The sequence below is a fragment of the Schistocerca gregaria genome, chromosome X, assembly GCF_023897955.1.
Source record: "Schistocerca gregaria isolate iqSchGreg1 chromosome X, iqSchGreg1.2, whole genome shotgun sequence".
NCBI classification, from domain to species: Eukaryota; Metazoa; Arthropoda; class Insecta; order Orthoptera; family Acrididae; genus Schistocerca; species Schistocerca gregaria.
This window is the reverse complement of record NC_064931.1, coordinates 76,840,217-76,852,358: the sequence shown is the minus strand read 5'-3', so window position 1 is coordinate 76,852,358 and position 12,142 is coordinate 76,840,217. Positions and strand designations below refer to the sequence as shown.

General features: G+C 41.3%; 1 protein-coding gene across 2 annotated transcripts in view; it reads right to left on the bottom strand.

Moving 5' to 3' along the window:
* The window catches only part of LOC126297550 (PH-interacting protein), a 265,574-nt gene extending 253,436 nt beyond the window's left edge, over positions 1 to 12,138 (bottom strand). For both annotated transcript variants that reach the window (XM_049988476.1, XM_049988477.1), the window contains exons 1-4: positions 11,556 to 12,138; positions 11,417 to 11,475; positions 11,316 to 11,345; positions 11,085 to 11,144 (exon numbers count right to left, since the gene is read on the bottom strand). In XM_049988476.1, the coding sequence (XP_049844433.1) occupies positions 11,085 to 11,144; positions 11,316 to 11,345; positions 11,417 to 11,475; positions 11,556 to 11,598 (192 nt within the window). In that variant the 5' untranslated portion in view covers positions 11,599 to 12,138. The remainder of the gene's footprint in view (positions 1 to 11,084; positions 11,145 to 11,315; positions 11,346 to 11,416; positions 11,476 to 11,555) is intronic.
* Between the last annotated feature and the right edge of the window lie 4 nt (positions 12,139 to 12,142).

Here is a 12,142-nt window from a genome sequence, read left to right as displayed (position 1 = left end):
TGCGGTTTGAGCACACTGTTCACTTCATCAGCATGCCTAGATGCTTCATTTCATGCTCAGACGGCATGTGCAGTCACTACGGCAAGGAATGTTATCAGCAAGGGAAGCTGCTCGTAATATTGGCGTACACCACTGCGACGCCATTTCAATATTCGACCGTGATCGACAGACACACAACATTGAATGTCTGCATCGAATTGATTGTAAGTAGTTAACAACAGCCCGAGAGGACTGCGACAGCTTTCTGTGCTGCCGTTTTATTTGGCAACCAGGAGTGTTGTGTCAACCCAGGCAGGATGGTCAATTTGGCATCTAGGCGCCAATTGCGAACGACAATACAAACTCACATTACCGTAGTGTGCGAAGAAGGTAAACATGGGAACACCTGGAATGGAACTGTAATCAACAGCGGTAGGTTCTCTTCAGAGACGAGTGTGGACTCGGCTAGGTCTTGCATCATATATCAGGCTTGCAATCCCACGGGTTAAGCAGGTGCGTCATGTTTTGAGCCAGAATCATGTACGAATCGGACTCCTTTCATCGCCGTCGAGAATAGTTTGAGGGCTGCAAAGTATCGGTACATGATCCTGTTTACTGTCTAGCCCTACAGACAACATTTCGCTGCTGTGTCTGTATTTCACGCCGAAATGCGCGAGTACATCACACCCACATCGTGCTCACCTCTGTCCAGGAGGCAGGTATCAGCCATATATTTGCTGACATGAACCAGCTTTTTTGTGACCAGTTGAAACTTGCAGTGCGTCGCAGAATTACGACACACACACACACACACACACACACACACACACACACACACACACACACACACATTGTGGTGTCAGCAGGGCCACCGTCTAAGCGTGGGGACACGATTGAGCAGCACCATCTCAACCCATTTGGGACATTATGCCGAGGATGGTCCAAGCATTTCAGAATGCATTGGGTGGAGATTCGCGGTATATGGTGTTCACCAGCCGCAGGTTTTTATTTTACAATTCTGCAATGTTGAACACATTCGGAGATACCGTCTTTGTTTTGGTTAATTTTTATATATGTAGCGGATTTTTTTTCCGTGCTCCCCTTGAATATAAGCCGACACACGATCACAGATACGAAAGCGGTACAAAACTTTTTTTTTATCATCCTCTGAGTGTAGTGGTTTATATGTCTAATCCACTGAGTTCTAAGGTCACCGGGCAAAATATTTGTAGCACTGGTGTCTATGGACTGCTGTAGGTGGCGTAGAACTGGTATCAGGCGGTCATATGACCATCCACCGTTGAGATAATCATGACAGTGAAGTTGTGTGTATGTGTCAGTTTGTTGTATAGAATCAGCGCAATAAGACGAATAGACAAGGAGACGAAGCAAAATGGCAGAAGGGAGTTATCGAGTTTGGACGTGCCCATGACCACATTGTGCATTAATTTGCCAGATTCGTGTACTGTTCAACGTGCCTAGAAAGAATTTGTTCAAATGGCTCTAAGCAATATGGGGCTTAATATCTGAGGTCATCAGTCCCCTAGACTTAGAACTACTTAAACCTAACTAACCTATGGACCTCACATACATCCATGCCCGAGCCAGGATTCGAACCTGCGACCGTAGCAGCAGCGCGGTTCCGGACTGAAGCGCCTAGAACCGCTCGGCCTAGAAAGAATGATATACCACTCGCAGCCTTGTGTAATGTGGTATAAGAACAGAGGCCGTAGAAGGATTCTTACCGACATGGATTGGAGCGGAGTGTCACGGACTGTCAACGACAATCGGTTTCAAACCCGACAGGAGTTGCCACTGTTCATCTCAAACAGCTTAGCTGCGAACATTATGAAGGAAACTGAACGCAGTGAACATCTGAAGTCAGGTACCTCGGAAAGGGCCATTGCTCAAAGTGGCAGATAGAGCGTCATGTCAGTTGGCCACAACACACAAACTCGGTTGTAGCTGACTGGAGGCGTGTAGTGTGGTCCGACTAGTCGCGATTTTGTCTCTTCTCATGTGAGGCAAAGGGTCGACTGCACTGACGGCGCAGTGCTTCGTTTAATGTAAAATGTGTGGAGAGTGTAATGAAGACCGGAGGTGGTCGTTTAGTGTTGTAGGAGCGTTTGGTCGAACCATGACTTGGGCCAGCTCATTCGGGTTACCATGAATATGGATTGGATTGTTTGGGGGTAGAGACCAAACAGCGAGGTCATCGGTCTCATCGGATTAGAGAAGGATGGGGAAGGAAGTCGGCCGTACCCTTTCAAAGGAACCATCCCAGCATTTGCCTGGAGCGATTTAGGGAAATCACGGAAAACCTAAATCAGGATGGCCGGACGCAGGATTGAACCGTCGTCCTCCCGAATGAGAGTCCAGTATGCTACAACTGGGCCACCTCGCTCGGTACCATGAATGTGAACTGGGGCAGTTATTTCAGAATTCTCTGTGACCGAGTGTTACCCCTTCTTTTACATCTTCACGATGAGTTGAGTTGCTGTAGACACATCTTCCAGATGACAACAGCTATGTTGACACAGGTGCGCAAGGCGCGCGCGCGCGCGCTCACACACACACACACACACACACACACACACACACACACACACACACACACAAGCACGCACACGCTCATGATTTTACGAACACGCAGGCACTCTACAGTATCTCAAACACTCCGCTAGATCACCCTATATTAATCTCGCAGAAAATGCCGGATTTTTTGGAAACGTAGCGATCAACATCCCCGCAGCTCTTTGGGTCCTAAGCATAAAGCAGTGGCTTCAGCTGGATGTTGAGAATATGAAGAAACTTGTCGACTCTCCTCCTCGTCGAAATGAGGCAGTTAAAAAGGCTGGAAACGGTGTTGCGTTTCCTAAGGGTAACTTATTTTTTGTCTAGTGCGCGTATCGTTTCACCTATGTACTTAAATTATTAACTTCTACATTTTACTCTACATCATATAACTATTCTTAAAGGTATTTGAAGTCAACGTTTTATTGAGCCTTCTTCAGGGGGTTTGTTAAAGATTTGCCACAAAATTTTCTGACACTGTAAGTAGAAATACCACCATCGAAGTCCAACAATTCTCCGCAAGCCACCGGTGCTTGGAGGAGGGTACCTTGTACCACTACTGGACATTTCCTTTCCTGTTCCACTCACAAACAGAGTGAGGAAAAATCGAGCCTCTATGCCTCCGTATGAGCCCTAATTTATTGTATCTTATCTCCGTGATCCTTACGCACCATGTATGTTGGCGATAGTAGGCTCGTTCTGCAGTCAGCTTCAAATGCCGGTTATCTAAATTTACTCAATAGTGTTTCTCCAAAAGAACGTCGCCTTCCCTCCAGGGATCCCCACTTGAGTTCCGAACCATCTCCATACACTTACGTGTTGTTCGAACCTACCAGTAACAAATCTAGCAGCCCGCATCTGAATTGCTTCGATGTCGTCCTTCAATCCGATCTGGTACGGATCTCAAACACTTGAGCAGCACTCAAGAATAGGTCGCACCAGTGATCTACGTGCGGTTTCCCTTAAAGATGAACCACTCTTTCCTAAAATAACCCGAAGTCGACTATTCGCCTTTCCCACCACAGTTTTCACTTGCTCGTTCCACCTCATATTAGTTTGCAAAGCTATGACCCGATATTTAAACGATTTGATTGTGTCTAAGTCGGACACTACATTTTTCAACATTTCGTGCTAGCTGCCGTTCATCACCCCAACTAGAAATTTTGTTTAAGACATCTTTTAGCTTCCAACAGTCACTCAGCTTCGATACTTTACCGTACACCACGGCATCATCAGCTTCGTCTAGAACTTATCGACGGTGCCTACACGCTCGGTTCATCAGCTGCGACTTTCACAGGGAAGAGCATAAAGCCAACGGCGGCTAGACGTCCCCAACAGAATTTGAAGTGGTGGCGGAGTGTAAAAGGGTTCTGTTGTGATTCAAAATCGGGCTTCAATTTACCAAAGAGAGCTGCTGATGAGTTTCGAGGAAAGTAAATTACTACAAATGTATGATTTCTCCTGCCTATATCAGAGATGCTTCCATAACAAAAATTGCTGAATAGAAACCACTGATGACAACTCAAACAGGTCTGACACCATATTTCCAGTTTGTTCTATAACAGCAAGAATATCTGCAAAGCAACAATCTGTTCAAGGCTGATACATAGTTGGTGGACCTGGAAATAAAATCGCCCTAATTCCTTGACTCCTTAGTTTCGGAGAAACAACAGCTTGTCTATGATCGAGATTTATTTACTGATCCTGCTTTTCTGGCTCTCCAAGGGTCATCAGAATCGTTAGAACGCCCTAAATAGATCAGATTTAGAAATGGCGTCTCCCGTCGGCACAGATTTTTGTGGAATAATGTTCACTTACAATTTAATGCTCTTAGCCAAAATCACGGCGTCTATAGACGAATCGATCAGTTTCCTCACCATCTCTACACTTACTGGAAACTCTTTACACATTATATCGAGATATTTTAAAACACATATCGGTGACAAGGCCTATCCAGTGATGAATATAACCAACTCAGAAAGGCGAGAGAATACCGTAACAAATAAAGGAAATGCACACCAACGCCATCATAACGAATTTATCTCAGTTCGAACAGGTGACTGCACTAAAATCTCTAGTTTTTATCAGCCAGCGCCGGGAAAATATTTGTTGCCGACATTGACAGAATGGACAGTCTCGTATAAAGTAAAGCATGTGTTATGAATGGAAAAAGCGACCGACGGCTGAGCGTAAAATGATGTTTATAACAGCTCGATGATGTTCGCTCTAACTGATACAACAATTGCTGACACACGCTTCGCAGTGTTTGGTACTTCCGCGACAATTTCTTCACAGGAGTAATATGCAGTCATGCGCCTCGTTTACGGCACTGCACCGGATAAGCAAAAGCTGCAAGACAGCTGTATGAGAAGAATACTAACAGTTAACACCAACAAAAACATTTTACTCGGGTATGGTGAATGGATCATGTTCAGCAATCATTCCGCCAAGGCTCGAAGTCTGCCGCACACAACATTCGGACAATATTAGTGAAACCCAAGGCAGCCTAAAATTGCGTTTCTTCGTTTTTTACGCCTGTATTACGTACATATGGTTTAACTAACTCCAGATCTGTATTTTGTATAGTGGTTCTCTGTACCAGTTCTTTAATTCCAGCGAAAATAAAAAAAATGGACATTCATTAAATCAATTCCCTCCTCACTTGGCTTTCCCCATGACAACCAACCGTGATACATAGTACCAAGTGGGAGGGAGAGAGGAGGGGAACACGCGATCTTTGCTCGGGTGGAGTCCCGCAATGTGTCGCATGGATCTCCACCCTCGCCTTATAATCTACCGCAGACTACCACAAAGCGCCAATGTTACGCGGTTTTGCGGGTCTTTGCTCCCGGCTTACATGGGCGCAGACTAAAGTTCCCATCATATTTCTCGATTTTATGAAACTCGAACATTGGGAAACAATTCCGTTTTTGTAAGTCGATGTGTGATACTATACAATAAATACTTTTCCTCGTTTATGAAGCACCCTATCATACCTCTGAAGTAACCTTCGGAGTTTATCATGTGCAGATCTTCCTGCATCTGGCAATGCTTTTCTAATGATACAACTTCCCAGCACACGACATCGTAGGTAAACACTTTCAGAGCGCTACAGACGTTATCTATTGGCCCGGTACGTGTTTAAAAAGTTGTGATGTGAAAAAGTTCTGGGTAGAAATACGCGTAAAGTGTGTTTCAAGTAGCGAAGAGTATGTGAACTCGTGCTTCGACGTGCAATGTTTTTATTTCATAATACAAGAAGTTGAAGGAAAACAAATCTTGGGTATTTTTGTCCTCTCACGTGGAGTGTGACTTCGGTCCGGTTGCAAGAAAGGGAGCGGACTGCAAATAACGTTCACTGTTTGACGGTACACTGTCGAAAAGGAACTGTAACTATTAATTAGCCCGTGTGAGCGAAGGAACGAACTGACAGGCGAGCATTGTGATGTATAATAATAATAATAATAATAATAATAATAATAATAATAATATAATAATATAATTCTGAAATTCTCTAAAAGTTCTCCGCGACGATAATCAACTTCCTGCTACGAAAAATGATAATTGCTCCGTTAATAGTGAAGCTGCATCTTGAAGTGATAAATTTGATCCAGCGTTAAGTCTGTAGACGTTCCTTAATGATTGTGGGAAGGCAAGACGACAAGGTCTCTGTCGAGAAAGCTAGTTTGTATCAGCGAAATTTTGGTTTCGTTATGTTGTTTCATGCTGTGCAATAACTCAAGTGTCAGTTGACTTGCGGAAAATTTCGGTTTTTCCGCAGTATTAATTCAGCTGAGCTTTTGTTTTGTTACTATACATAAGCTCGAGTGACCTATCACTGTAAAATTCTTTGTTTTGAACGGTATACCGCCGACAGAGACCGTTCGACAGTTAGCGAACGATTCTTACTAGTCACCTTCTTAATTTTCTAACAGTTAAGGAATGAGACGGTACATTTAAGCGTGACCCTACTCTTCTTGAAGGTGATCCACGGGAAGGACGTCTCAAATATGAAATTATGGATAAGAACAATGAGAAAGAACACAATGGAATATTGAACGATCGTTGACTGAAGACGTGAGTACGAGATATAAGACAGCAAAATCGGAAAAATGAATACAGAACATTTTTAATGAGGAATTAACTACGACAAAGGTTTGTGCTTACATTATTGGATGCTGAGGAAATGCTAATTTGAAAACGAGTTTCTCAGCTACGTCTGGATATTTGATTCACTAGATTTTATTTGACACTTTGTCATAGTAGATGAGACGTGGGCCCGCGCTTATACTTGCCCAGCACAAGGAAAGAAGTTGACCTGATGTGCTAGAAAGTCTACGTTCAGATTCTGGTAGGCAAAATGGTTTATTCTTGTTAAAACCATTTACAGCCGGGTTACGTCGTCGACAACCGCCGATTTTAAACAGGAGTACACCCTGCCATTTTCAAGGCAACACGGCAGCAAGCAGGTGCAGAGGAGTTCGTCGCAGAGTGTGATCCTGTCGAAATATCGGTGATTGGGTGGCTGCATTCCCTTAAGCTATTGGAACACTGTCTACGCCGGGAAAAAAACAAATCTCACACGATTTGTTCTTACTGACTACCCTGCAAAGGTAGAAGCAGTAACTAGCGAACACTCGTAACGTCTTCGGGCCAACTGGAAGAAAAAATGGGTTACAAGACACCTGGATTGCAAAAGAAAATCACATTTCATCAAGACACTGTAGCTAAAGGTAAACGTAATTTGGCAAAGGGAAAAGTAAGAGATTTGAAGCCACAACTGTTGGAACGTCCATCCCATTCATATTTCCGACCTCGACCTGCTCTCACGTCTAATGATATTTGTGGCTGGAGCACGTGACCTAAATATGGATTACGTCGAAAAATGTGCAATTTTTTTTTAACAAAAAGCAATTTTTTTTACTGCCCAGTTAAAAACCCTTCCTTGCATCAGAAATGACAATGTAACCACAGTTGAAAGCATGCCATGTTCTTTGGGGCACATTGGTATTTTACTTGTTGAAATGTGTGGCATGAGGAAATTTCCAGGAGTTACACTTCCTCACCCTGGCATCAGGTAGCAGTAGACGAAACATTCGAAGTTTTGGCAGTGTTTAAACATTTGGAAGTAAGTTAGTAGGAAAATAATGGAGATACAATTGAGATTTACAACTGGGGTGTTGTCAAATCAAATGTAGTGGAAGACTGGAACTCATAGATGGCAAAGCATGGATGTGATAATACGATATTTAAAAAAAAAACCTACCAGGATTACATATCACTTCCTGATAATCAGAAACTGAAAAAGTCCACAGACATGTTACACATATCATTATAGCATGTAGCTCATCTACTAATAAGTCTGGCAGGGAATATTTGACACAGTCAAAGCCATGTAGAAATGCAATACATGCTTCAGAAGAATGCAGAATAATCAGCTGAAATAGATCAGTGGGAAAGGGGATGGATGGAGAACATGCAGATCACGAAGTATGTCGCAGAAAAATTGTCATTCATTATTAGGTAACACTCATTTCGGATAATGGCAAATGAAAATGTTAGATCACAGTTTGCTTATTACCAGAACAAGCATCATTCAGTTTCCCATATGTTTATGCACTGGAGAACAATAAAAACTGAGTTAAGTCATAAGCTATATAAATCCTGCAGATGAGAACTTCATTTTGGAGATATGTATTTATTTGTCAGGAGGTTTTTTCTCTCTTCATCTCTGGGTGTGTAGTAAGCAAATGAAGGTCAACAATTCATCCTTTGAAAATGAGGTTGCAAAATAATGCTCTGAGACAGACGAAATGTAAACATTGTCTCTGCATTTCTGGCTATTCCTTGTGATTGATCTGTGCAGTTGGTCTACAGTGCGTTCTTGGAAATGTTACTTCAAGAAATCGACTTCAAGGCCAAGGAAAAGACACACAACACATTAAAAACTGGTTGCCACATAGCGTAAAAATGGATAGAAAGTATGGCTTTATTCAAGTGGTGCATCCTGCTTGCTGAAACATTTTGAAGGCAAGATAGTGCAGTGGCACAGATTCATTTTTCCTCTAGAATTCCAAGACACTTAATTGCATGTGAAATTCGTGCACAAAATTGCAGCTGATATAAATGACAGAAGATCAGCTACACACACGACTGTATTGATCCTGCTTCCTCAGAGAAATCTGGCCTATTACAAGTTTAATGACAGCAGGAATATGATGTTGATTGAGGAATTCAGTTTTAATAAAAGAGATGTGTGGGAGAGAGGCGTGGATGAAAAATTTGGAGCAAACAACTAGAGAGGTCCATCTCAGTTCTCTGTTTGGCAGAAAGTAGTCAACTCCTAATATGAACTCTGTTAATGGAATAATGCTCTCCAACTTACTGAAAAATTCTGTTTCAACCAAAGGGGAAGAAGAGAAAATTTTCCTGATTAGTAAAGGACTGTCATAATGGACTCAGTATATGTAATCTGAAGACATGATAGTGCAATAACACAGCCTAGCACCACCACACCACACTTTATATACTGTCTTAGGTATGTAACTACTTGCCAAAAATATCCAGCAAAATCTAACTGTGGAGAATAAGGAGATCTAGTTAGGAAAATTAACTTAAGGAAATATTTATTGACAAAAATATGGTCTTGTATTTTTAGACATCCGGGAATGATATATTAGATGAAAATTATAGTAAGGGTAAGTCAGTCTATAACAGCAAAAATACCATTTTTTTTAATTTGTCACTCCATCACTGAAGAAAAGGTTATTTGCCAAAAATTAATTGTATACTGTAACTGACTGCATTACCAATTATACTACTGATTAATGACACAATCACAGACCAACTGATGTAAAATTCCACAAGGCTTACATAAAATGAATATATCAGCATACTTAACAAATGAGCCTTTTCCTCACTGTCAGGTTCAGAAAACATCTGTTATCTACTGAATTATGAATAAACTGGTATGGGAAAGTAAACAGATTGTCAATTAAGAACAAAAGAAAAAAAATCTAGTCCAGTAACATACTTTCATTACGGAAGAAGTGCAGTGGACTTCGTGTCAACAGACATGCATACATGATGTTCATTGCCGCAAAAACTGAGCTATAAAAATTTAAGCAAAAAGTAAACAATTCTCAAAACAATTTTTTGCTGAAAAACCCAAATTAAATAATTTTTTACGCAATTTCGTCTATTATGGTGAATCTGTGTTTCATTAAGGAAGTGTGACTTGTAAAAATGTAAACAAAACGATATTTATGGTCTTTCTAAATCTTGGAGAACAGAAAACTCCACCAACGACGTTAATTCAGGTAACAAGTCTCACTAATCGAAGGTACCTACTGAGGAGAAGCACTAGGAATGTGTAGTTAAAGAATTTATGTAGGCATTTGTATGCACCAGTTTGGAAAACTACGGTAAACGTAAACACGGACCACGAGACAGGAAATTTACTCACTAAGCCACAACCGTCGCTCGGAACCACACCACACAGCGGAATAGGTTACAAATGATTGACTGGTAGCAAGAGAAATTGATGGAGCATCAGTAATCAGAGCATTATCAAGATTTTGAAGAAAAAAAAACTCTTTTCGTAAATAGGATATATAGTTTTTTTCTACCTGGAGGCTGTATATCATTAAGTATCTCAAATAAATAAACTAAACTTCGGTTATAACTATGAACAGACGATTATGCAGAAGCAGGTCAGTTGCTTTACGTAACAGTTGTATTCGTATGTGTGTATGTAAAAAAGAACGGGAGGGGGGGGGGGGGGGGTTGTTATCTCACCCCGTACAATCATAACAATCAAACGGTTGGTATATACCACAAACATTATCCGAAGACCTGTGAATCATTGGTCTTCAGCATATTCTATGTACAGTGTACAATGTTTGTGACACTGAAAAAAAAAACATCCACATTTCCGTTAAACAACACGTAAACAAAATATCTTCCAGTACTAAACACGTTCTACCGTTCGTGACATTTATCAAGACACTAAAAACAGGGTCTCTAATCGTGTTCTATGATTGCGCAATGATAATCTCGCCTCTCGTAAAAGTATTATCTATCAGGCCCGGAATCACTGTATGATTCGTTTACAAACATCAAATTTGTGTCTCGTTGAGCACGTAACTAGTACGCGTTCTATACCCGCGACTGTATTTCTCTTTATGGCTAACAGCGACGAAGTCTTCTTTTACTGTTTCACTTGGTACTAATAAATCCTTGTTTCGTTGCCACGGGAATTGCACTGTGGTCACTAGAAAAAGGCAACACTATAAAATACCAATAAATGGCTACTGTTTACACTTCAAATAAATCTACAATCATGTTTAAATTCATTGATTTCGTTGACGACGGGACCTTCGCTGCTATGCTTTGCACACCTAACAAGCAAGGTTTTTTTTAAAAAAAAAAAAAAATACCCTCGATAAATTATGCAGCTGATTACAACCCATCTCCAAGTAACACAGTTAAGTAAATACAAGCAAATTAGAATGGTTTGGTGGTAAACTTACCAGTTCACCAAAAGTTTGTTCATGTTCATTTCCTTGCCAATCGAGTCGCCTCGGCAGTATCTGGAATAAATGTTAAAAATTACTGCTCAGGGTAAACTATTCCAGGCTTATAACAAATATTTTCGGTCAGTGACCTCCCCATACCGAATGTTTTGACTGTCAAACCACGTGCTACACGCGCGATTACAGCTGGACAGTCAACCGGGTGACAAAACAGTGAGTGATACTAACCTTCAGGCGCTGAAGTTCTTGTTTTAACACCTGAAAAATTAAAGAACACATTAAAACTACGTCGTAAAAATACACCTATAAACAGCATCACAAGTACGTACCGCTGCTGTCTGATGACAAGGGCTAGCATCCAAGAACTTCGTAATTAGAAAATACAATTCTGTGGACAAAACAATCGCTGTTAAATTCGAAAACAAATTTCCACCTCGGTATATAAAAGACACTATAAAGCGTAGTTACCTGAAGCACATTGAGACCGCTGTCTTATTATTTTGTTTTCCATATTTACAGTATCATGATTATGTTTGCAAAATCCTACGGCAGAAAAACTATTCCACCCGCCAGTACAACTCACACAGACGCACAATCACCAAAACAGCCGCACGACTCACACAGCCGAAGTCCATGGTTTTAGCGTTGGCTGCTGTGCGGTGCAGTTGTATCGATTTGTTGCATTATACTTGTTTCACAAAACACAACACAATGTGTATTTTTTCAACGCTTCCAGGTATGCATACACACGTATAACCACATCAACAAATACAACTCCACTCCGTGCTGACTAAGGCTACGCCACTTTCTTCCATCTTTGTTTTTGCAACGTTTCATATAATACACAGCCCAGTGCACACTCGTTTCGGGAACGTGCGGAAACAGGAAAATCTTAGCTTAAGACTGATCGTAATGAATTCTGTTGTTTACTTGCAGTTAATCAAATATAATCTTGACCGCTCAACCATGAAAATAGTTATGAAAGTCTCACCTTTTAGCGGCCGAAAGACGAACTGAAACTAAGAGTGTCTTTGGATTATTCGAGTTCGAAGGTG